The 27,632-nt window shown below is 44.2% G+C and overlaps 1 protein-coding gene across 1 annotated transcript in view; it reads left to right on the top strand.

Moving 5' to 3' along the window:
- LOC115115930 (contactin-5) overlaps positions 1-27,632 on the top strand; it is a gene marked incomplete at its 5' end in the record, with an annotated part of 417,179 nt that overhangs the window by 301,876 nt on the left and 87,671 nt on the right. The window contains 2 exons of the mRNA XM_065000650.1: positions 12,313-12,433; positions 21,548-21,706. Of these exons, the coding sequence (XP_064856722.1) occupies positions 12,313-12,433; positions 21,548-21,706 (280 nt within the window). The remainder of the gene's footprint in view (positions 1-12,312; positions 12,434-21,547; positions 21,707-27,632) is intronic.

Here is a 27,632-nt window from a genome sequence, read left to right on the forward strand (position 1 = left end):
TCAATACAGTAGGTCATTATACCTCAATACTGTAGATAGTTATACCTCAATACAGTAGGTCGTTATACCTCAATACTGTAGATAGTTATACCTCAATACAGTAGGCCATTATACCTCAATACATCAGATAGTTATACCTCAATACAGTAGACCGTTATACCTCAATACTGTAGATAGTTATACCTCAATACAGTAGATAGTTATACCTCAATACAGTAGATAGTTATACCTCAATACAGTAGATAGTTATACCTCAATACCGTAGATAGTTATACCTCAATACAGTAGATAGTTATACCTCAATACAGTAGATAGTTATACCTCAATACTGTAGATAGTTATACCTCAATACAGTAGATAGTTATACCTCAATACAGTAGGTAGTTATACCTCAATACTGTAGATAGTTATATCTCAATACACCAGATAGTTATACCTCAATACTGTAGATAGTTATACCTCAATACTGTAGATAGTTATACCTCAATACAGTAGATAGCTATACCTCAATACAGTAGGTTGTTATACCTCAATACACTAGATAGTTATACCTCAATACAGTAGGTCATTATACCTCAATACTGTAGATAGTTATACCTCAATACAGTAGGTCGTTATACCTCAATACTGTAGATAGTTATACCTCAATACAGTAGGCCATTATACCTCAATACATCAGATAGTTATACCTCAATACAGTAGGTTGTTATACCTCAATACAGTAGGCCATTATACCTCAATACAGTAGGTCATTATACCTCAATACAGTAGGGTGTTATACCTCAATACAGTAGGGTGTTATACCTCAATACACCAGATAGTTATACCTCAATACAGTAGGCCATTATACCTCAATACAGTAGGCCATTATACCTCAATACAGTAGATAGTTATACCTCAATACAGTAGGGTGTTATACCTCAATACAGTAGGTTGGTATACCTCAATACAGTAGGATGTTATACCTCAATACTGTAGATAGTTATACCTCAATACAGTAGGTCATTATACCTCAATACTGTAGATAGTTATACCTCAATACAGTAGGCCATTATACCTCAATACAGTAGGCCATTATACCTCAATACAGTAGCCCGTTATACCTCAATACAGTAGGCCATTATACCTCAATACAGTAGGCCATTATACCTCAATACAGTAGGCCATTATACCTCAATACAGTAGGCCATTATACCTCAATACAGTAGGCCATTATACCTCAATACAGTAGGCCATTATACCTCAATACAGTAGGCCATTATACCTCAATACAGTAGGTTGTTATACCTCAATACACTAGATAGTTATACCTCAATACACTAGATAGTTATACCTCAATACACCAGATAGTTATACCTCAATACAGTAGGCCGTTATACCTCAATACACCAGATAGTTATACCTCAATAAGGTAGGCCATTATACCTCAATACAGTAGATAGTTATACTTCAATACAGTAGGTTGTTATACCTAAATACACCAGATAGTTATACCTCAATACAGTAGGTTGTTATACCTCAATACACCAGATAGTTATACCTCAATACAGTAGGTTGTTATACCTCAATACACTAGATAGTTATACCTCAATACACCAGATAGTTATACCTCAATACAGTAGGTTGTTATACCTCAATACACCAGATAGTTATACCTCAATACAGTAGGTTGTTATACCTCAATACAGTAGACCTTTATACCTCAATACAGTAGGTTGTTATACCTCAATACAGTAGACCTTTATACCTCAATACAGTTCTCCATTATACCTCAATACAGTAGATTGTTATACCTCAATACAGTAGACCTTTATACCTCAATACAGTTCTCCATTATACCTCAATACAGTAGGTTGTTATACCTCAATACAGTAGGTTGTTATACCTCAATACAGTAGGTCGTTATACCTCAATACTGTAGATAGTTATACCGCAATACACCAGATAGTTATACCTCAATACACCAGATAGTTATACCTCAATACACCAGATAGTTATACCTCAATACACCAGATAGTTATACCTCAATACAGTAGGGTGTTATACCTCAATACACCAGATAGTTATACCTCAATACAGTAGGCCGTTATACCTCAATACACAAGATAGTTATACCTCAATACAGTAGGCCATTATACCTCAATACAGTAGGTCGTTATACCTCAATACACAAGATAGTTATACCTCAATACAGTAGGCCATTATACCTCAATACAGTATGCCGTTATACCTCAATACAGTAGGCCATTATACCTCAATACAGTAGGCCATTATACCTCAATGCAGTAGGCCATAATACCTCAATACCGTAGGCCATTATAACTCAATACAGTAGGCCATTATACCTCAATACAGTAGGCCATTATACCTCAATACAGTAGGTTGTTAATACCTCAATACACTAGATAGTTATACCTCAATACACTAGATAGTTATACCTCAATACACTAGATAGTTATACCTCAATACACCAGATAGTTATACCTCAATACACCAGATAGTTATACCTCAATACAGTAGGCCGTTATACCTCAATACACCAGATAGTTATACCTCAATACAGTAGGCCGTTATACCTCAATACACCAGATAGTTATACCTCAATACAGTAGGCCGTTATACCTCAATACACCAGATAGTTATACCTCAATACAGTAGGCTGTTATACCTCAATACAGTAGGATGTTATACCTCAATACACCAGATAGTTATACCTCAATACAGTAGGTTGTTATACCTCAATACACCAGATAGTTATACCTCAATACAGTAGGCCGTTATACCTCAATACACCAGATAGTTATACCTCAATACAGTAGGCCGTTATACCTCAATACACCAGATAGTTATACCTCAATACAGTAGGCTGTTATACCTCAATACAGTAGGATGTTATACCTCAATACACCAGATAGTTATACCTCAATACAGTAGGCTGTTATACCTCAATACAGTAGGATGTTATACCTCAATACACCAGATAGTTATACCTCAATACACCAGATAGTTATACCTCAATACAGTAGGTTGTTATACCTCAATACACCAGATAGTTATACCTCAATACACCAGATAGTTATACCTCAATACAGTAGGTTGTTATACCTCAATACAGTAGGCCAATATACCTCAATATAGTAGGTAGTTACACCTAAATTGTCTATGATTGAGATTTTTCTCATTTCTAATGGTCATGAAAAAACGACGTAGTCTCTCCTGTAAGGAAGATGTATTTCAGTGAGGATAAATGGACAAACCTGGATAAATAAAGTAGAATGAAAGACTGTGATTGTTTCTGTGTAATGGATAAACATTTAGTAGAAGTGTAGATTGTATTGACTAAAGCAGTTTGTTGGATGATCTAACCTGTATTTTCCTAGAAGTGCCATATGCAGAGCCATATGCCTAAAATCCATTTTCTTAAGAATTACAATTTACCCAGGCATTTGGTAGGTTTGAGGGGGAGGGTTTATAGTTACTGAGTTTAGGCACGGCTCATTGCACCAAAGACTTTTTGAATTAGGATCAATTAATGTCAAGGTCACATAATCCCTGATGTCACCGTGATTACAAATGCAGTAAATCACACAATCAAGTGTATCAACTTCTACACAGAGACAAAAAGACAGTGAATCTCTCAATCATGTTTATCAACGTATACACAGTGACAGAGACACAGAGATGCAGATAATTACACTATCAAGTGTATCAACGTCTACATAGAGACAGAGTGAATCACACAGTTATTTTAAACACATCTACAACACAGGGATAATACACACCTACAACACAGGGATAATCTACAACACAGGGATAATACACATCTACAACACAGGGATAATACACACCTACAACACAGGGATAATACACACCTACAACACAGGGATAATACACACCTACAACACAGGGATAATACACATCTACAACACAGGGATAATACACATCTACAACACAGGGATAATACACATCTACAACACAGGGATATTACACATCTACAACACAGGGGATAATACACACCTACAACACAGGGATAATACACATCTACAACACAGGGATAATACACACCTACAACACAGGGATAATACACACCTACAACACAGGGATAATACACATCTACAACACAGGGATAATACACATCTACAACACAGGGATAATACACATCTACAACACAGGGATAATACGCATCTACAACACAGGGATAATACACATCTACAACACAGGGATAATACACATCTACAACACAGGGATAATACACATCTACAACACAGGGATAATACACATCTACAACACAGGGATAATACGCATCTACAACACAGGGATAATACACATCTACAACACAGGGATAATACACACCTACAACACAGGGATAATACACATCTACAACACAGGGATAATACACATCTACAACACAGGGATAATACGCATCTACAACACAGGGATAATACACATCTACAACACAGGGATAATACACACCTACAACACAGGGATAATACACATCTACAACACAGGGATAATACACATCTACAACACAGGGATAATACACATCTACAACACAGGGATAATACACATCTACAACACAGGGATAATACACATCTACAACACAGGGATAATACACATCTACAACACAGGGATAATACACATCTACAACACAGGGATAATACACACCTACAACACAGGGATAATCTACAACACAGGGATAATACACACCTACAACACAGGGATAATCTACATCACAGGGATAATACACATCTACAACACAGGGATAATACACATCTACAACACAGGGATAATACACATCTACAACACAGGGATAATACACATCTACAACACAGGGATAATACACACCTACAACACAGGGATAATACACACCTACAACACAGGGATAATACACACCTACAACACAGGGATAATCTACAACACAGGGATAATACACACCTACAACACAGGTAATGGGTATCTACCACACAGGTGATGGGTATCTACCACACAGGTGATGGGTATCTACCACACAGGTGATGGGTATCTACCACACAGGTGATGGGTATCTACCACACAGGTGATGGGTATCTACCACACAGGTGATGGGTATCTACCACACAGGTGATGGGTATCTACCACACAGGTGATGGGTATGTACCACACAGGTGATGGGTATGTACCACACAGGTGATGGGTATGTACCACACAGGTGATGGGTATGTACCACACAGGTGATGGGTATCTACCACACAGGTGATGGGTATGTAACACACAGGTGATGGGTATCTACCACACAGGTGATGGGTATCTACTACACAGGTGATGGGTATCTACCACACAGGTGATGGGTATCTACCACACAGGTGATGGGTATCTACCACACAGGTGATGGGTATCTACCACACAGGTGATGGGTATCTACAACACAGAGGTGACACACACACACACACAAACACACACAGTAGGTGATACTCCCATGTTCAAACAGCCCAGCGCTTCCTACCAGCTGACCAGACCAAGGTTGACTGGTCACATGAAAAATGCTTCCTACCAGCTGACCAGACCAAGATGCAACTGAAGATTATATGAGCCGTTATATGTTCTTGGTTAGAAAGTGTCATTCTCCCTTTGCCAAGGATGGAGTAGGAAGGGCTGAAGGCTCAAATGACCTTGGCAGGGAAATGAAAAGGTTAACAGTCTTCAAGTATTGATTAATGGGGAGAGTACAGAACCCAGGCGGTGCCAGGCGAAACATACAGATAGACACACAAACTCACAAATGCACAAGCACGCACACACTCATGATCCCACACACACATCACATGTATGCACACTTGTGAGCAGAGACACACACAAACACACCCCATATGGCATTAGGTTTAACTCCCACTCAAAGAAATCATCCCTGTTATCATCATCCCTGTCCTAATGGGATGATTCTCCCTGTTCTCATCCCTGTCCTAATGGGATGATTCTCCCTGTTCTCATCCCTGTCCTAATGGGGATGACTCTCCCTGTTCTCCTTCCGTTCCTAATGGGGATGAATCTCCCTGTTCTCCTTCCGTTCCTAATGGGGATGAATCTCCCTGTTCTCCTTCCGTTCCTAATGGGGATGAATCTCCCTGTTCTCCTTCCGTTCCTAATGGGGATGAAATTCACTGTTCTCCTTCCGTTCCTAATGGGGATGAATCTCCCTGTTCTCCTTCCGTTCCTAATGGGGATGAATCTCCCTGTTCTCCTTCCGTTCCTAATGGGGATGAATCTCCCTGTTCTCCTTCCGTTCCTAATGGGGATGAATCTCCCTGTTCTCCTTCCGTTCCTAATGGGGATGAATCTCCCTGTTCTCCTTCCGTTCTTAATGGGGATGAATCTCCCTGTTCTCCTTCCGTTCCTAATGGGGATGAATCTCCCTGTTCTCCTTCCGTTCCTAATGGGGATGAATCTCCCTGTTCTCCTTCCGTTCCTAATGGGGATGAATCTCCCTGTTCTCCTTCCGTTCCTAATGGGGATGAAACTCCCTGTTCTCCTTCCGTTCCTAATGGGGATGAATCTCCCTGTTCTCCTTCCGTTCCTAATGGGGATGAATCTCCCTGTTCTCCTTCCGTTCCTAATGGGGATGAATCTCCCTGTTCTCCTTCCATTCTTAATGGGGATGAATCTCCCTGTTCTCCTTCCGTTCCTAATGGGGATGAATCTCCCTGTTCTCCTTCCGTTCCTAATGGGGATGAATCTCCCTGTTCTCCTTCCGTTCTTAATGGGGATGAATCTCCCTGTTCTCCTTCCGTTCCTAATGGGGATGAATCTCCCCGTTCTCCTTCCGTTCCTAATGGGGATGAATCTCCCTGTTCTCCTTCTGTTCCTAATGGGGATGAATCTCCCTGTTCTCCTTCCGTTCCTAATGCCATTGGCTCCCATACAGCAGCAACTCACACCTCACTAGCACATTTCAGACTGATCTGCCTCTCTGCCTCTTCCTTCAGGCTTATGCCTTTAATATTGTTAATTTTATACCATCTTCACTTATCATTGCTGAGCTATGAAGGACTCATTGAGCTCAGTAATTGGGATGGCTAAGTTTTAAAAGCTGGCAGTCAGATGGGGTTGGCTAATTTATTAACCCTTGATTAGTCTCTGGGTAATCAAGATGGAGTGATGTTAATGAAACTAAACAGCATGTGCTGTATGTAGAAGAGATGGGCTGTTTGACAGGAAAATAAACTCAAACACATTTGATGAATCCAGACACTTACTCTACATTTCCCTTTCCTTTAATTAGAAACTGCATGTAATGAAAGTACACAGTTGGTACTTCCATTTCTGCCATGTTCGGTACTGAAACTAAAGGTGAGATTCAGGGTTCTATACAGATGTAGGACCTTAATTTGATAAACCTGTTGCAGGAGAACTTTCTTTAACTGGTATTTTACACCAAATTGGTTCAGAGAGGTTTTTCAAACTGGCGGGTTTCCCCCCTTCGGTTTCTTTGGACTGGTGTGAAAACTATCCACACTAAGGAGTGCACTTGTAAGGTGTGCGTGTTGGTGTCAGGGAAGTCAGGCGCAGGAGAACGAACTTGGTATAAACAGAGTTGTTTAATAAATGCTGATAAAACTCCAAAAACCTAAATGTACAAAAAAACTAAAGTGGGTACAAAACCCGTCGCACACCAACACAATACATGCACATCACATACAATCAAACAATCTCCGACAAAACATGAGGGGAAACAGAGGGTTAAATACACAACATGTAATTGATGGGATTGGAACCAGGTGTGAAGGAAGACAAGACAAAACCAATGGAAAATGAAAAATGGATCAGTGATGGCTAGAAGACCGGTGACGTCGACCGCCGAACACCGCCCGAACAAGGAGAGGGACCGACTTCGGCGGAAGCACTAAACACCGTTGTTTTTGGAAGACCAAATTGAAAAGTAACACAGTATCAAGTTTGGGACAAACAAGTTATGTTTCAAGATAATCATAGATTTATTTTTCTACAATAAAAAAAATTACTTGCATGAAACGTAATTTTGTTTAGGCATTTTAGTTCATTTGACAGTTGGCAATAAAAAACCAACCTGACCAAATGAAAAAAATACAACGTAAAAAACAATCGAACTCTGATTGGAACGATATAATCTATATATAAATATATAATATAAATATAACATAATATAAATATAATATAATATAAATATAACATCTGTGTGAAAACACCCTAAAAAGTAACGCATTTGATGTTTAAAAACGCTTCTGTAGTTGGTAATTTGGTCATTTCCACTTTTACATTTCAGACTTGATTTTCCCTTACGAAAAAAGGTATCAATCCTTACAAAAATGACCATTAATTATATCACATAATAATTCACATTTCTTGTTGATACAGGATTATCTTCCTGCTGAAGCAAACTGTCTCAAATAAAGATCCTTCATCTCATCTCAAACTGTCTGATGTTGCCTGACAGACCATGAAGATGATGATGTACAGTATACTGCATGTAAGATCCCACAGTTGACAGTGAATGTCAAAGCAAAAAACAATCCATGAGTTGGAAGGAATTGTCTGTAGAGCTCAGAGACAGGATTGTGTTGAGGCACAGATCTGGGGAAAGACACCAATAGAAGGAATTGTCTGTAGAGCTCAGAGACAGGATTGTGTTGAGGATCTGGGGAAAGACACCAATAGAAGGAATTGTCCGTAGAGCTCAGAGACAGGATTGTGTTGAGGCACAGATCTGGGGAAGGACACCAATAGAAGAAATTGTCCGTAGAGCTCAGAGACAGGATTGTGTTGAGGCACAGATCTGGGGAAAGACACCAATAGAAGGAATTGTCCGTAGAGCTCAGAGACAGGATTGTGTTGAGGCACAGATCTGGGGAAGGACACCAATAGAAGGAATTGTCCGTAGAGCTCAGAGACAGGATTGTGTTGAGGCACAGATCTGGGGAAAGACACCAATAGAAGGAATTGTCCGTAGAGCTCAGAGACAGGATTGTGTTGAGGCACAGATCTGGGGAAAGACACCAATAGAAGGAATTGTCCGTAGAGCTCAGAGACAGGATTGTGTTGAGGCACAGATCTGGGGAAAGACACCAATAGAAGGAGTTGTCCGTAGAGCTCAGAGACAGGATTGTGTTGAGGCACAGATCTGGGGAAAGACACCAAAAAATAACTGCACTATTGAAGGTCCCCAAGAACACAGTGGCCTCCATCATTCTTAAATGGAAGAAGTTTGGACTCTTCCTAGAGCTGGCTGCCCGGACAAACTGAGCAATCGGGGGAAAAGGGCCTTGGTCAGGGAGGTGACTCTTATATAGGCAGGTGTGCCTTTCCAAATCATGTCCAATCAATTGAATTTTCCACATGTGAACTCCAATCAAGTTGTACAAAGGATGATGAATGGAAACAGCATGCACCTTAGCTCAATTTCAAGACTCATACCAAAGGGTTCTGAATACTTATGTAAATAAGGTATTTCTTTTTTTAATAAAAACAGAAATGCTTTATTAAAACCTGATGTCAGTTTGTCATTATGTGTGTAGACTGATGAGGAAATGTTTTGATTGAATCCTATTTAGAGTAAGGCTGTAAAGTAACATGTGGAAAAAGGGCTTTGACCACTTTGCGAATGCACTGTATATACAGCACCAATCAAGTTTGGACACAGCGGTTGTTCTTTATTTTTACTTTTTCCTACATTGTAGAATAATATTAAAGACGTCAAAACTATGAAATAACACATATGGAATCATATAGTAACCAAAGAAGTGTTAAACAAATCTAAATATAATTTATATTTGAGATTCTTCAAAGTAGCCACCCTTTGCCTTGATGACAGCTTTGCAAACTCTTCGCATTCTCTTAACCAGCTTAATGAGGTAGTCACCTGGAATGCATTTCAATTAACAGTTGTGCCTTGTAAAAGATAATTTGACCAAGTCCATATTATGGCAGGATCAGCTCAAATAAGCAAAGAGAAATGACAGTTATCGCTTGGTCACAAATGGGTCTTCCAAATGGACATGACCCCAAACATACTTCCAAAGTAAAAATAACAAAGTCAAGGTATTGGAGTGGTGATTACAAAGCCCTGGGATCAATCCTATAGAACATTTGTGGGCTGAACTGAAAAAGCGTGTGCGAGCAAGGAGGCCTACAAAACTGACTCAGTTACACCAGCTCTGTCAGGAGGAATGGGACAAAATTCACCCAACTTATTGTGGAAAGCTTGTGGAAGGCTTCCCAAAATGTTTGACCCAAGTTTAACAATTTAAAAGGCAATGCTACCAAATACTAATTGCGTGTATGTAAACTTCTGACCCACTGGGAATGTGATGAAAGAAATTAAAGCTGAAATAAATCATTCTCTCTACTATTATTCTGACATTTCACTTTCTTATAATGAAGTGGTGATCCTGACTGACCTAAGACAGGGAATTTTTACTTGGAGTAAATGTCAAGATTTGTGAAAAACAGAGTTTCAATGTCTTTGGCTAAGGTGTATGTAAACGTCCTGCTTCCACTGCATATATATATACATATACTGAACAAACATATAAACATACCATACCACCATTTCAAACGTTGTTACAAGTGGTCAGCGGTTGTGAGGCCGTTTGGACATACTGCCAAATTCTCTATAACAGTGGGACCCATCCTCCCCTGTCTCCAGATAGCTACTCATCCTATCACCCATCCTCCCCTGTCTCCAGATAGTTACTTATCCGATCACCCATCCTCCCCTGTCTCCAGATAGGTACTCATCCTATCACCCATCCTCCCCTGTCTCCAGATAGCTACTCATCCTATCACCCATCCTCCCCTGTCTCCAGATAGTTACTTATCCTATCACCCATCCTCCCCTGTCTCCAGATAGGTACTCATCCTATCACCCATCCTCCCCTGTCTCCAGCTAGCTACTCATCCTATCACCCATCCTCCCCTGTCTCCAGATAGCTTCTCATCCTATCACCCATCCTCCCCTGTCTCCAGATAGCTACTCATCCTATCACCCATCCTCCCCTGTCTCCAGATAGCTACTCATCCTATCACCCATCCTCCCCTGTCTCCAGATAGCTAGACATCCTATCACCCATCCTCCCCTGTCTCCAGATAGCTAGACATCCTATCACCCATCCTCCCCTGTCTCCAGATAGCTAGACATCCTATCACCCATCCTCCCCTGTCTCCAGATAGCTAGACATCCTATCACCCATCCTCTAGAGACCTCAGGTGCTAGCAGTGACAACAGTCTTCTGGCACACAGGAATCCTATCAGTCTGCTTCATGGGATGTCATTGTAATCAGGTTTCGTGCTAAACAGGTGTCTTTAGACTGAATGATTCCCCAGTCTTGCCTTAGGCGTTTCTCATTTCAAGAGAGAGAGAGAGAGAGAGAGAGAGAGAGAGAGAGTGAAGAAAGACGAGTGAGGAGTGGAGGAAAAGTAACAGCTAGCAACCACCTGAACTTGACAAGAATCTCTTTAAAGCCTGCATGAGCCTAGTACAGGATGTGAGCAGTACAGAGAGGCCGGACTTGGATATCTCTCTGCTAACTTTATGTTACACACTCAATCAATTATACATGTGCACACATATACACACACAAACATACCCCCCCCACACACACACACAAAACATACCCCTCCACCCCCCCACACACACACACAAACATACCCCTCCACCCCCCACACACACACACACAAACATACCCCTCCACCCCCCCCACACACACACACAAACATACCCCTCCCCCCCCCACACACACACAAACATACCCCTCCACCCCCCACACACACAAAACATACCCTCCACCCCCCACACACACACAAACATACCCCTCCACCCCCCACACACACACAAACATACCCCCACCCCCCCCACACACACACAAACATACCCCTCCACCCCCCCACACACACACAAACATACCCCTCCACCCCTCCCCACACACACACAAACATACCCCTCCACCCCCCACACACACACACAAACATACCCCTCCACCCCCCACACATCACACACATATCACGCACACATCACACATCACACACACCTCCCACACACACACACACACATACCCCTCCACCCCCCACACATCACACACACACATCACACACATATCACGCACACATCACACACACACACACAAACATACCCCTCCACCCCACACACATCACACACACATCACACACACACACACAAACATACCCCTCCACCCCACACACATCACACACATCACACACACATCACACACACAAACATACCCCTCCACCCCACACATCACTCTCTCTAATTGTATGTTGTTGTTGACTTTCTGCCTGTCACACAGCAGTCCTCCACGGTGGACCTGATGATCAGAAGCATCTTACTGCAGCATGCTGGGAAATACAGCTGCCGGGCTCAGACCAGCGCCGACACTTTGTTTGCTGAGGCTGAAGTCCTTGTCAGAGGTGAGCTCATTATCTCTCAAGTCGACAGCAGGAACATGGGGCATTTGGGAAGCAGCCCGAACCTACCCCCTGTGATAAACTAAACTATCAGGGGGATGAGAAAAAGCTAACTGTGGATTAGTAGTTAGGGGGGCTAGTTTCTACCTACTACCTTGTTATCTGTAGGTTGGAGAGAGAGAGAGAGAGAGAGAGAGAGAGAGAGTGTGAGAGAGAGAGAAATAAATGCCCCTAATCCCCTGATCCAGGGTCATATTTTGTTCCATCCTCTAATGGTTAAGGTTAGGATTGATGCTAGGGTACATTTATCCTATACCAGCGGTTAGGGTCACATTCAACCCTCCTCCTGACACTATCACTCAACCTCTCTGACACGGATCACTGCTTGCCTCCTGCTACATCACCCATGGAGGGTTACACTGTGTGATTGGTATTACACTGAAAATCCCCTTTCATTTTGACGGGATGAGGAGGGATGGAGGAAGAGGAGAAGGAGGAAGAGGAGGAGGAATATGAAAAGGAGGAGGAATAAGAGGAGGATGAGGAAGAGGAGGAAGATGATGAAGAAGATTAGGTTGAGGAGGAAGAAGTGGCGGCAGATGAGTAAGATGAAGAGGAGGAATAGGAGAAGGAGGGGAGGAGGACAGGAGGAGGAGAGGAGGACAGAGGGAAGACAGGAGGAGGACAGGAGGAGGAGCATAAGGGGAGGAGGAGAAGAGGACAGGGGGAGGAGGATAAGGGGAGGAGGAGAAGAGGACAGGGGGAGGAGAGGAGGACAGGAGGAGAAGAGGAGAAGGGGAAGAGGACAGGGGGAGGACAGGAGGAGGAGGAGAGGAGGACAGGGGGAGAAGAGGAAAGGACAGGAGGAGGACAGGAGGAGGAGGAGGACAGGAGGAGGAGAAGGAGGAGATGAGGACAGGAGGAGGAGGAGGAGGACAGGAGGAGATGAGGACAGGAGGAGATCAAATCAAATCAAATGTTATTTGTCACATACACATGGTTAGCAGATGTTAATGCGAGTGTAGCGAAATGCTTGTGCTTCTAGTTCCGACAATGCAGTGATAACCAACAAGTAATCTAACTAACAATTCCAAAACTACTGTCTTATACACAGTGTAAGGGGATAAAGAATATGTACATAAGGATATATGAATGAGTGATGGTACAGAGCAGCATACAGTAGATGGTATCGAGTACAGTATATACATATGAGATGAGTATGTAGACAAAGTAAACAAAGTGGCATAGTTAAAGTGGCTAGTGATACATGTATTACATAAGGATGCAGTCGATGATGTAGAGTACAGGATATACGTATGCATATGAGATGAATAATGTAGGGTAAGTAACATTATATAAGGTAGCATTGTTTAAAGTGGCTAGTGATATATTTACATCATTTCCCATCAATTCCCATTATTAAAGTGGCTGGAGTTGGGTCAGTGTCAATGACAGTGTGTTGGCAACAGCCACTCAATGTTAGTGGTGGCTGTTTAACAGTCTGATGGCCTTGAGATAGAAGCTGTTTTTCAGTCTCTCGGTCCCAGCTTTGATGCACCTGTACTGACCTCGCCTTCTGGATGATAGCGGGGTGAACAGGCAGTGGTTCGGGTGGTTGATGTCCTTGATGATCTTTATGGCCTTCCTGTAACATCGGGTGGTGTAGGTGTCCTGGAGGGCAGGTAGTTTGCCCCCGGTGATGCGTTGTGCAGACCTCACTACCCTCTGGAGAGCCTTACGGTTGAGGGCGGAGCAGTTGCCGTACCAGGCGGTGATACAGCCCGCCAGGATGCTCTCGATTGTGCATCTGTAGAAGTTTGTGAGTGCTTTTGGTGACAAGCCGAATTTCTTAAGCCTCCTGAGGTTGAAGAGGCGCTGCTGCGCCTTCTTCACGACGCTGTCAGTGTGAGTGGACCAATTCAGTTTGTCTGTGATGTGTATGCCGAGGAACTTAAAACTTGCTACCCTCTCCACTACTGTTCCATCGATGTGGATAGGGGGTGTTCCCTCTGCTGTTTCCTGAAGTCCACAATCATCTCCTTAGTTTTGTTGACGTTGAGTGTGAGGTTATTTTCCTGACACCACACTCCGAGGGCCCTCACCTCCTCCCTGTAGGCCGTCTCGTCGTTGTTGGTAATCAAGCCTACCACTGTTGTGTCGTCCGCAAACTTGATGATTGAGTTGGAGGCGTGCGTGGCCACACAGTCGTGGGTGAACAGGGAGTACAGGAGAGGGCTCAGAACGCACCCTTGTGGGGCCCCCGTGTTGAGGATCAGCGGGGAGGAGATGTGGTTGCCTACCCTCACCACCTGGGGGCGGCCCGTCAGGAAGTCCAGTACCCAGTTGCACAGGGCGGGGTCGAGACCCAGGGTCTCGAGCTTGATGACGAGCTTGGAGGGTACTATGGTGTTGAATGCCGAGCTGTAGTCGATGAACAGCATTCTCACATAGGTATTCCTCTTGTCCAGGTGGGTTAGGGCAGTGTGCAGTGTGGTTGAGATTGCATCGTCTGTGGACCTATTTGGGCGGTAAGCAAATTGGAGTGGGTCTAGGGTGTCAGGTAGGGTGGAGGTGATATGGTCCTTGACTAGTCTCTCAAAGCACTTCATGATGACGGAAGTGAGTGCTACGGGGCAGTAGTCATTTAGCTCAGTTACCTTAGCTTTCTTGGGAACAGGAACAATGGTGGCCCTCTTGAAGCATGTGGGAACAGCAGACTGGTATAGGGATTGATTGAATATGTCCGTAAACACACAGGCCAGCTGGTCTGCGCATGCTCTGAGGGCGCGGCTGGGGATGCCGTCTGGGCCTGCAGCCTTGCGAGGGTTAACACGTTTAAATGTCTTACTCACCTCGGCTGCAGTGAAGGAGAGACCGCATGTTTTCGTTGCAGGCCGTGTCAGTGGCACTGTATTGTCCTCAAAGCGGGCAAAAAAGTTATTTAGTCTGCCTGGGAGCAAGATATCCTGGTCCGTGACTGGGCTGGGTTTCTTCTTGTAGTCCGTGATTGACTGTAGACCCTGCCACATGCCTCTTGTGTCTGAGCCGTTGAATTGAGATTCTACTTTGTCTCTGTACTGACGCTTAGCTTGTTTAATAGCCTTGCGGAGGGAATAGCTGCACTGTTTGTATTCGGTCATGTTGCCAGACACCTTGCCCTGATTAAAAGCAGTGGTTCGCGCTTTCAGTTTCACGCGAATGCTGCCATCAATCCACGGTTTCTGGTTAGGGAATGTTTTTATCGTTGCTATGGGAACGACATCTTCAACGCACGTTCTAATGAACTCGCACACCGAATCAGCGTATTCGTCAATATTTTTATCTGACGCAATACGAAACATGTCCCAGTCCACGTGATGGAAGCAGTCTTGGAGTGTGGAGTCAGCTTGGTCTGACCAGCGTTGGACAGACCTCAGCGTGGGAGCCTCTTGTTTCAGTTTCTGCCTGTAGGCAGGGATCAACAAAATGGAGTCGTGGTCAGCTTTTCCGAAAGGGGGGCGGGGCAGGGCCTTATATGCGTCGCGGAAGTTAGAGTAACAGTGATCCAGGGTTTTACCACCCCTGGTTGCGCAATCGATATGCTGATAAAATTTAGGGAGTCTTGTTTTCAGATTAGCTTTGTTAAAATCCCCAGCTACAATGAATGCAGCCTCCGGATAAATGGTTTCCAGTTTGCAAAGAGTTAAATAAAGTTCGTTCAGAGCCATCGACGTGTCTGCTTGGGGGGGATATATACGGCTGTGATTATAATCGAAGAGAATTCTCTTGGTAGATAATGCGGTCTACATTTGATTGTGAGGAATTCTAAATCAGGTGAACAGAAGGATTTCAGTTCCTGTATGTTTCCTTCATCACACCATGTCTCGTTAGTCATGAGGCATACGCCCCCGCCACTCTTCTTACCAGAAAGATGTTTGTTTCTGTCCGCGCGATGCGTGGAGAAACCCGTTGGCTGCACCGCATCGGATAGCGTCTTCCCAGTAAGCCATGTTTCCGTGAAGCAGAGAACGTTGCAGTCTCTGATGTCCCTCTGGAATGCTACCCTTGCTCGGATTTCATCAACCTTGTTGTCAAGAGACTGGACATTGGCAAGAAGAATGCTGGGGAGTGGTGCGTGATGTGCCCTTGTCCTGAGTCTGACCAGAAGACCGCTACGTTTCCCTCTTTTTCGAGTCGTTTCCTTGGGTCGCTGCATGCGATCCATTCCGTTGTCCTGTTTGTAAGGCAGAACACAGGATCCGCGTCAAGAAAACATATTCTTGGTCGTACTGATGGTGAGTTGACGCTGATCTTATATTCAGTAGTTCTTCTCGACTGTATGTAATGAAACCTAAGATGACCTGGGGTACTAATGTAAGAAATAACACGTAAAAAAACTAAAAACTGCATAGTTTCCTAGGAACGCGAAGCGAGGCGGCCATCTCTGTCGGTGCCGGAAGTAAGATGAGGACAGGAGGAGGAGGAGGGGGACAGGAGGAGGAGGAGGAGGAGGAGGAGGAGGACAGGATGAGGAGGAGGTGGAGGAGGTGGAGGAGAGGAGGACAGGAGGAGATGAGGACAGGAGGAGGAGGGGGACAGGAGATGGAGGTGGAGGAGAAGAGGACAGGAGGAGGAGGAGGAGAGGAGGACAGGAGGAGGGATTTGTTTGAATAGAACCAAGTATTGGCCTGTTTGAATGTCTCAGCAGTCTCAGCAGAAGGAGGAGAAGGGGAGGAGAAGAGGACAGGGGGAGGAGGAGAAGAGGGACAGGGGAGGAGGAGGACAGGATGAGGAGGACAGAATTATAAGGGGAAGAGGAGAGGAGGACAGGGGGAGGACAGTAGGAGGAGGAGAGGAGGACAGGGGGAAGCGGAAAGGACAGGAGGACAGGGGGAAGCGGAAAGGACAGGAGGAGGAGGACAGGAGGACAGGAAGAGGAGGAGGAGAACAGGGGGAGGAGGAGGACAGGGGGAGGACAGGAGAAGGAGGAGAGGAGGACAGGGGGAGAAGAGGACAGGAGAAGAGGAGGACAGGAGGAGGAGGAGGAGGACAGCAGGAGGAGGAGAAGAGAACAGGAGGAGGACAGGGGGAAGAAGAAAGGACAGGAGGAGGAGGAGGAGGAGGACAGGCGGAGGAGGAGGACAGGGGGAGGAGGAGGACAGGAGGAGGAGAGGAGGACAGGGGGAGAAGGGGACAGGAGAAGAGGAGGTAGGAGGATTAGGACATCAGGAGGAGGAGAAGAGAACAGGAGGAGGACAGGACTAGGAGAGGAGGACATGGGGCGGAAGAGGAGGACAGGGGGAGGAGGAGGAGGACAGGGGAAGAAGAGGACAGGAGAACAGGAGGACAGGAGGAGGAGGAGAGGAGGACAGTGGGAAGAGGAAAGGACAGGAGGAGGAGAGGGACAGGGGAAGGAGTAGGACAGGAGGACAGGATGAGGAGGAGGAGGAGAACAGGAGGAGGACAGGAGAAGGAGGAGAGGAGGACAGGGGGAGAAGAGGACAGGAGAAGAGGAGGACAGGAGGAGGAGGAGGACAGCAGGAGGAGGAGAAGTGAACAGGAGGAGGACAGGAATAGGAGAGGAGGACAGGAGGACAGGAGGAGGGATTTGTTTGAATGTCTCAGCAGGTCACTATTTTGTCTCCTGCTGCATCACCCATGGAGGGCCCTTAACAGGCCCTTTTAGTGAAAAGATGAGATGGGCTTCCTTCCCTGAGCTACACTCTAATGTCTGAATCTGACTCCACCATGATGTATTCTCCACCATTCAGATGACTTATTAAACCCACCATGCCACACAGCTCGCTCATAGTCCTCTCAATAGACATGAGAATCACACAGGAATCCAATGGAGCTCAATGACACCCTAATGATTTCCTAAATTCTGTTAACTCACTTGTGTACAGTGATTTGATGGTTTGATGGTTTCATACACCTCGGTTTTAATGACTGACTGACTGCTGTGGAGCAGAACCTATTAAGGGCCATACAGACCAGACAGGGTATTTCACGCTGTTCATCCAGACTAAAAAAACGAATCCTCCTCTACTGGTTAGCTAGTTCCCATGGCGACACAGAATGCATATTAAATATTAATATCCCTCCTCAGAATGCAAATGTAACGTTCAAACCGACCCTTTTATGGACCCTTCTCTGAGATACACAGCGTTGGTTTTCATTGGCCAGGTTTTCATTGGCCAGCACCAGCTGTCAGGAGAGGTTGATTTCCAGCGTGTCTCTCACGGCTCCTCCTGTCCTCTCCTTCAGACTTTTTGGAATGTGTGTTTGTATGTGTTGCACCACTTGCAGATTACACATACTTCAGATGAAGCTGCTGAGGTAAGCATATGTTTGACAGTTTGAAACCGGAGAAGGGTCCACATCCACACCATCACATAATCATGAAGTGATTGAAATGAAAACCTCATTCCTATTCATTTTAAGACCAAATTTGCAAGCCTGGGCACCCTCCAGGCCTCCCACTTCTTGTGTTGTGTTTTAACTTTGATTGAAAACAAGGGGGTTGAGAACTGTGCCGCTTTGGGCTGGCCTTCTGGGCAAAGTGAGTCTTTAGTTGAGCCCTGTGCCGCTTTGGGCTGGCCTTCTGGGCAAGGTGAGTCTGTCTCCACTAGTATCTCAGGTTCCGTCTAAATCATAATTTATACTGTTTCCCCCAGTATCTCAGGTTCCCTCTAGATCAAACACAACCACAACTGGTACAGATTCAGATTCCCTCTAGATCAGATTGTCTCCACCAGTATCTCAGGTTCCCTCTAAATCAGACTGTCTCCACCAGTATCTCAGGTTCCCTCTAGATCAGACACAACCACAACTGGTACAGATTCAGGTTCCCTAAAGATCAGATTTGTCTCCACCAGTATCTCAGGTTCCCTCTAAATCATAATTTAGACTGTCTCCAACAGTATAAAATTATATTTGTCACATGCTTGGTAACAACCGGTGTGGACTAACTAACTACTATCTATCCTACCCTGTCTTTCTAAGATCTTCGAAAGCCAAGTGAACGAAGAGATTACCGACCATTTCGAATCCCGCCATACCTTCTTCACTATGCAATCTTGTTTCAGATCTGGTCATGGGTGCACCTCAGCCACGCTCAAGGTTCTAAACGACATCATAACCGCCATCGATAAGAGACATTACTGTGCAGCCATATTCATCGACCTGGCCAAGGCTTTCGACTCTGTCAATTACAACATTCTTATTGGCAGACTCGACAGCCTTGGTTTCTCAAATGATTGCCTAGCCTGGTTTACCAACTACTTCTCAGACAGAGTTCAGTGTGTCAAATCGGAGGGCCTGTTGTCCAGATCTCTTGAAGTCTCTATGGGGGTGCCACAGGGTTCAACCCTCGGGCCGACTCTCTTCTCTGTATACATCAATGATGTTTCTCTTGCTGCTGGTGATTCTCTGATACACCTCTACGCATTCTGTATACTTCTAGCCCCTCTTTGGACACTGTGTTAACTAACCTCCAGATGAGCTTCAATGCCATACAACTCTCCTTCCGTGGCCTCCAACTGCTCTTAAATGCAAGTAAAACTAAATGCATGCTATTCAACCGATCGCTGCCTGCACCTGGCCGCCGGTCCAGCATCACTACTCTGGACGGCTCTAACTTAGAATACGTGAACAACTACAAATACCTCGGTGTCTGGTTAGACTGTAAACTCTCCTTCCAGACTCATTAAGCATCTCCAAAATTAAATCTAGAATCGGCTTCCTATATCGCAACAAAGCATCCTTCTCTCATGCTGCCAAACATACCCTCGTAAAACTGACCATCCTACCAATCCTCGACTTCGGTGATGTCACCTATAAAATAGCCTCCAACACTCTACTCAACAAACTGAATGCAGTCTATCACAGTGCCATTTATTTTGTCACCAAAGCCCCATATACTACCCATCGCTGTGACCTGTACGCTCTCGTTGGCTGGCCCTCACTTTATACTCGTCGCCAACCCCACTGGCTCCAGGTCATCTACAAGTCTCTGCTAAGTAAAGCCCTAGCCCTATCTCAGCTCACTGGTCACCATAGCAGCACCCACTCGTAGCACGTACGCCAGCGTGTATATCTCACTGGTCACCCACTAAGCCAATTTCTCCTTTGGTCGTCTTCCCTTCCAGTTCTCTGCTGCCAATGACTGGAACGAACTGCAACAGGGCTGAGTACAGGGCTGAGCACGCACCCTTGTGGGGCACCTGTATAGAAGATCAGCAAAGTGGAGGTTTCGCACCTTCAGCAAACCTGGGCAAACTATCAGGATATCCAGAATCCAGTTGCGTAGGGTGGGGTTCAGACCCAGAGCCCCGAGCTTAAGGATGCGGCAAGGGATGCCGTCTGGGCCGGCAGCCTTACGAGGGTTAATACCTTTAAATGTCTTACTCACGTGTGCCATGGAGAATGAGAGTGGGCTGCGTCGATGGCACTGTGTTATCCTCAAAGAAGGCAAAGAAGGTGTTTAGCTTCTCCGGCAGCAAGACGTCGGTGTCCACTATGTGGCTGGTTTTCCTTTTGTAATCCGTAGACCCTGCCACATACGTTTCGTTGAATTGCAACTCCACTTTGTTTCCGTACTGACATTTTGCTTGTTTGATTGCCTTATGGAGGGAATAACTACACTGTTTGTATTCATCCATATTCCCAGTCCCCTTGCCATGGTTAAATGTGTTCAGTTTTATGTGAAGGGTGCAATCTATCCACGGTTTCTGGTTTGGGTAGGTTTGAATAGTCAAAATGGGAACAATATCCCATATACACTTCCTTGTGAATTGTGAAAAACTGAGTTTAAATGTATTTGGCTAAGGTGTATGTAAATTTCCAACTTCAACTTTATGTGTTTTTGCTGTTTGTTCTTTGTTATAGAGCCAAAAAGTTTGGAGAAGTGGTTTTGGATAGATAATGCTTTGTGTTGTTTAGAGTTTTCCAATTTTCCCAGAAGTAGTTAGATTCTATGTATTCTTGTAGTGATGCTCGTTCTTTGTCCGTAGTGTATTTCTGTATTGTTTTTGTGATTCACCATAGTGACCAGATTTTCTTGGTCTCTATGTTTTTGGTTGGATAGGTTTCTAAATTTCTCTCCGTCTCTCTCTCTCTCTCTAAATCTCTCTCTAGGCCCCCCAGGACCCCCTGGTGTGGTGATAGTAGAGGAGATCACGGACACTACAGCCACCCTGTCGTGGAGTGGAGGGGTTGACAACCACAGCCCCATCAGCAGCTACAATCTCCAGGCCCGGAGCCCCTTCTCCCTGGGCTGGCAGACCCTCAGGACAGGTATGGATGCTGTCCTGTTTTAGGCCAGAGATGTTTAGCTCCATAGGGGATGTATTGCATTGTGGAAACCGATATGGAGGCCAGAGATGTTAAGTTGCATACAGGATATATTGGCTTGTGGAAACCGATATGGAAGGAAATATAAACTCTAGACTTCGAATGTCCCCGACTGGAGACTAATGCTGGAGGTGCATTGTTTTGTTCTTGTCCATGATGATGTATTCATTGTAACTGTAATTTCCTGTTCAACAGAACTTAATAAAAACACTGTGGAGCTCAAAAGGTAATTTCAGTGGTCTAAATTACATGCAGAATTATGTCAGATTTTACCGGAAAATTAACCTCTTTCTGTTAAGAATGGCAAAGCTGATTCCTGAGGTGGCAGTGAGAAACCACAGTATTTTTACTGAGCTGTCGCTATTTCATTGGGTTTATTTCCCCGTACCATGACAGTAATAGCGTATAATTATCTGTTCATGTCAGAGGATGACTGCTGATTCAGTAGGTGTAATCTGCACCGCTGCTGCTTCTGCGTTGGGAGGATAAGAATAATAGAAAAGTTTAGAGCTCCATAATGAATCATGTCCATAGATTTAGGATGATTCACAATAACTGTGGCCCAAATGACACCCTATTCCCTAGATAGAACACTACTTTAGACTAGAGCCCTATGGTGATCCCTATGGGCTCTGGTCAAATGTAGTGCACAAGTGAATAAGGTGCCATTTGGGATACAACCCTTTTCATTTTGTTATTTTACATTAAACCTTGTTCATTAGCATAGAACATGAGGAAAGACCATTAAGCCTTGTTCAACAACACAGACTGGGAAGAAAGGCCATTAGGCCTTATTCAACAACACAGACTGGAAACGAAGGCCATTAGGCCTTGTTCAACAACACAGACTGTGAAGAAAGGCCATTAGGCCTTGTTCAACAACACAGACTGGGAAGAAAGGCCATTAGGCCTTGTTCAACAACACAGACTGGGAAGAAAGGCCATTAAGCCTTGTTCAACAACACAGACTGGGAAGAAAGGCCATTAAGCCTTGTTCAACAACACAGACTGGAAACGAAGGCCATTAGGCCTTGTTCAACAACACAGACTGGGAAGAAAGGCCATTAGGCCTTGTTCAACAACACAGACTGGGAAGAAAGGCCATTAAGCCTTGTTCAACAACACAGACTGGGAAGAAAGGCCATTAAGCCTTGTTCAACAACACAGACTGGGAAGAAAGGCCATTAAGCCTTGTTCAACAACACAGACTGGGAAGAAAGGCCATTAGGCCTTGTTCAACAACACAGACTGGGAAGAAAGGCCATTAGGCCTTGTTCAACAACACAGACTGGGAAGAAAGGCCATTAAGCCTTGTTCAACAACACAGACTGGGAAGAAAGGCCATTAGGCCTTGTTCAACAACACAGACTGGAAACGAAGGCCATTAAGCCTTGTTCAACAACACAGACTGGGAAGAAAGGCCATTAGGCCTTGTTCAACAACACAGACTGGAAACGAAGGCCATTAGGCCTTGTTCAACAACACAGACCGGGAAGAAAGGCCATTACGCCTTGTTCAACAACACAGACTGGGAAGAAAGGCCATTAGGCCTTGTTCAACAACACAGACTGGAAACGAAGGCCATTAAGCCTTGTTCAACAACACAGACTGGGAAGAAAGGCCATTAGGCCTTGTTCAACAACACAGACTGGGAAGAAAGGCCATTAGGCCTTGTTCAACAACACAGACTGGGAAGAAAGGCCATTAAGCCTTGTTCAACAACACAGACTGGGAAGAAAGGCCATTAGGCCTTGTTCAACAACACAGACTGGAAACGAAGGCCATTAAGCCTTGTTCAACAACACAGACTGGGAAGAAAGGCCATTAGGCCTTGTTCAACAACACAGACTGGGAAGAAAGGCCATTAGGCCTTGTTCAACAACACAGACTGGGAAGAAAGGCCATTAGGCCTTGTTCAACAACACAGACTGGGAAGAAAGGCCATTAAGCCTTGTTCAACAACACAGACTGGGAAGAAAGGCCATTAAGCCTTGTTCAACAACACAGACTGGGAAGAAAGGCCATTAGGCCTTGTTCAACAACACAGACTGGGAAGAAAGGCCATTAAGCCTTGTTCAACAGTACAGTATATCTACAGTATTATTATATTATATTATTAGTATTAAAGTCAGTATTTCATGTTACAGTATATCTACAGTATTATTATATTATTACATTTAGTATTTCATGTTACAGTATATCTACAGTATATTATATTATATTATTGGTATTAATGTCAGTATTTCATATTGCAGTATATCTACAGTATTATTATATTATTACATTTAGTATTTCATATTACAGTATATCTACAGTATATTATATTATATTATTAGTATTAAAGTCAGCATAGTAAAAGGTGGTTGGTGGTGGTACGTCGTGACAACTTTACTGTCACCAAACACGCAAAGGTGTGTAGTAGACATTTCATCGAGAGTGACATAGTTGAGGGAAAAATTGGGGGGTGACAATACCCGAAAAAGGGTGTTGTTCCTACAGTCTTCGCGTGGAACTAGCACATTCAAAAGAGACATGGTGTTTGGGAAAGAAGACTGAAACCTCCTGCTTCGACTGAGGAGGATGAGGAACAAGGTGCGCAGCCTATGGACCATGCCGTCTCCGATCCGGTCCAGACACATGATTACTGTGCCGTCTCCGATCCGGTCCAAACACATGATTACTGTGCCGTCTCCGATCCGGTCCAGACACTTGATTACTGTGCCGTCTCCGATCCGGTCCAGACACATGATTACTGTGCCGTCTCCGATCCGGTCCAGACACATGATTACTGTGCCGTCTCCGATCCGGTCCAGACACATGATTACTGTGCCGTCTCCGATCCGGTCCAAACACATGATTACTGTGCCGTCTCCGATCCGGTCCAGACACTTGATTACTGTGCCGTCTCCGATCCGGTCCAGACATGATTACTGTGCCGTCTCCGATCCGGTCCAGACACATGATTACTGTGCCGTCTCCGATCCGGTCCAGACACATGATTACTGTGCCGTCTCCGATCCGGTCCAAACACATGATTACTGTGCCGTCTCCGATCCGGTCCAGACACATGATTACTGTGCCGTCTCTGATCTGGTCCAGACACATGATTACTGCGCCGTCTCTGATCCGGTTCAGACACATGATTACCGTGCAGTCCCTGACCCTGCAGCCCTGGACATGGCAAACCATAAGCACGTAAGAGAAATTGAGGAGCTTCGATCCAAGCTGGAGAAACTGCCCACGCAACACGGCTTTGGTCTACAGCGATTTGCTGGTTCTGATGAGGATATACATTTTTACACAAGGTACAGTAATCATTCATGACTTTATTGTCCCCATGGCGAAATTTTGTTATGAGCGTCATGTACACATTTAAAGTAGCATTTAAATACAAAACAAAATTGACAATACAACCTTCATAACAGTTACATACCAATACATTTTTTTAAATAAACAGACTAGCCTGGTGGCCTCACTGACTCGATAGGAACATTAGCCCGAGCTATTTAGGAGGGATGGCACAAATGACTGTCTAGTTGTTTTTCCTGCTGAGGGGTGCCCTATACCATATTTATTATTATCAAGTTTTACTATTGTTTATTTACTATTAATTATTATCCCAAAGTCCATCTTACATTTAAGAACATGTTCACTGTTATTTAAACACTGAAGTGATAGATGTGCAGAAGATGAGTGTGCAAGGAGCGGTACTGGGGTGCAATGGAGCTAAATAAATAACAATATGGTGATGAGGCATGTCATGACGTTGCCCTCTTTGGGTACAGCAAGCCCCACCCCCTCTCCCTGTCTCCTACACCCAGGCTACTGTGGTCAGAGAGAGGTCGTAAATTCCTGGAGGAGATTATCTCCTCATGGCCACAGCATAGAGACAGAGTGAATTTTCATAGAGAACAAAGGAATTTCTTCCACCTCACAGAACTGGAGAACCAAACTTAATTTATGTTCTGGAGAAGGTATAAAAGATCGGTGAAGAATCCAGCTACGAACTGGTCCGTTTGGTACAATTTCGTGAAACTCATGGGAGTTGGCGGGACCCCGTTCCCAGACAGGTTAACTAAATCAGAGGACCGCCCATGAGCACAGTTAGGACCTGGCGTCATGAGAAAGCTTTTTCTGCTTCCCGAATAAAACCCCCACTTTGAAAATTTCTCAACAGACCATGTTGTTCTCAATTACGAGAGGACAAAGGTTGCAGACCAGCTTACCTCGATAGCGAGAGGGACAAGGTTTGAGACCAGACTGCTGAATCTTTTAACCATCCCACATGGTTAAACTCTTAGACTATTGATACCGACAGAATAAGAACAAGTCTTTGATATTAATTACTAGTCTGCCGACAACCACCGAAACATCTATTCTATAACGACATGAATGAATGTCACTCTGAACTCCCCATTCTAAGAGAGAGAGAGAGGACGGACAGACTCTCCAACAGAAACTTTTCAACCGAGACCCGACAACACACTGAGCGTAAATATATATATTGATTGCAATTATTCCCAAATGAGTGAGCGTTCATGTGCAAAGGATTAGCATTTCAATTGTTATAATTATCAACTCTGTGTTGTCTCATCTCAGTCGACCCCCACTTCCCTTTTGTACACCAAGCCACGATGCTGGTTTATCCCACTAGGGAAACTCCGTTATCATTTCCTTGTAACTATCTACTGTTTGTGTGAATTTGCATTTCTGTGAATAACTTAGTTAGTAAACAAATTATTTTAAGACAATTGATGTATGGATGACTCATTGTGAAGAATTGGTTCGTGTAGATAACCAACAATTTACGATGTTTGGAATGAGACTTAAAAAAATAAATATAGGCAAGTTGAGAACAAGTTCTCATTTACAATTGCGACCTGGCCAAGATAAAGCAAAGCAGTTCTACACATACAATGACACAGAGTTACACATGGAGTAAAACAAACATACAGTCAATAATACAGTATAAACAAGTCTATATACGATGTGAGCAAATGAGGTGAGATAAGGGGGGTAAAGGCAAAAAAGGCCATGGTGGCAAAGTAAATACAATATAGCAAGTAAAACACTGGAATGGTAGTTTTGCAATGGAAGAATGTGCAAAGTAGAAATAAAAATAATGGTGTGCAAAGGAGCAAAACAAATAAATAAATAAAATAAATACAGTAGGGAAAGAGGTAGTTGTTTGGGCTAAATTATAGGTGGGCTATGTACAGGTGCAGTAATCTGTGAGCTGCTCTGACAGTTGGTGCTTAAAGCTAGTGAGGGAGATAAGTGTCTCCAGTTTCAGAGATTTTTGTAGTTCGTTCCAGTCATTGGCAGCAGAGAACTAGAAGGAGAGGCGGCCAAAAAAAGAATTGGTTTTGGGGGTGACCAGAGAGATATACCTGCTGGAGCGCGTGCTACAGGTGGGTGATGCTATGGTGACCAGCGAGCTGAGATAAGGGGGGACTTTACCTAGCAGGGTCTTGTAGATGACATGGAGCCAGTTGGTTTTAGCGACGAGTATGAAGCGAGGGCCAGCCAACGAGAGCGTACAGGTCGCAATGGTGGGTAGTATATGGGGCTTTGGTGACAAAACGGATTGCACTGTGATAGACTGCATCCAATTTGTTGAGTACGGTATTGGAGGCTATTTTGTAAATGACATCGCCAAAGTCGAGGATTGGTAGGATGGTCAGTTTTACAAGGGTATGTTTGGCAGCATGAGTGAAGGACGCTTTGTTGCGAAATAGGAAGCCAATTCTAGATTTAACTTTGGATTGGAGATGTTTGATGTGGGTCTGGAAGAAGAGTTTACAGTCTAACCAGACACCTAGGTATTTGTAGTTGTCCACGTATTCTAAGTCAGAGCCGTCCAGAGTAG

This window comes from Oncorhynchus nerka, linkage group LG14 (genome assembly GCF_034236695.1).
Source record: "Oncorhynchus nerka isolate Pitt River linkage group LG14, Oner_Uvic_2.0, whole genome shotgun sequence".
Classification (NCBI taxonomy): Eukaryota; Metazoa; Chordata; class Actinopteri; order Salmoniformes; family Salmonidae; genus Oncorhynchus; species Oncorhynchus nerka.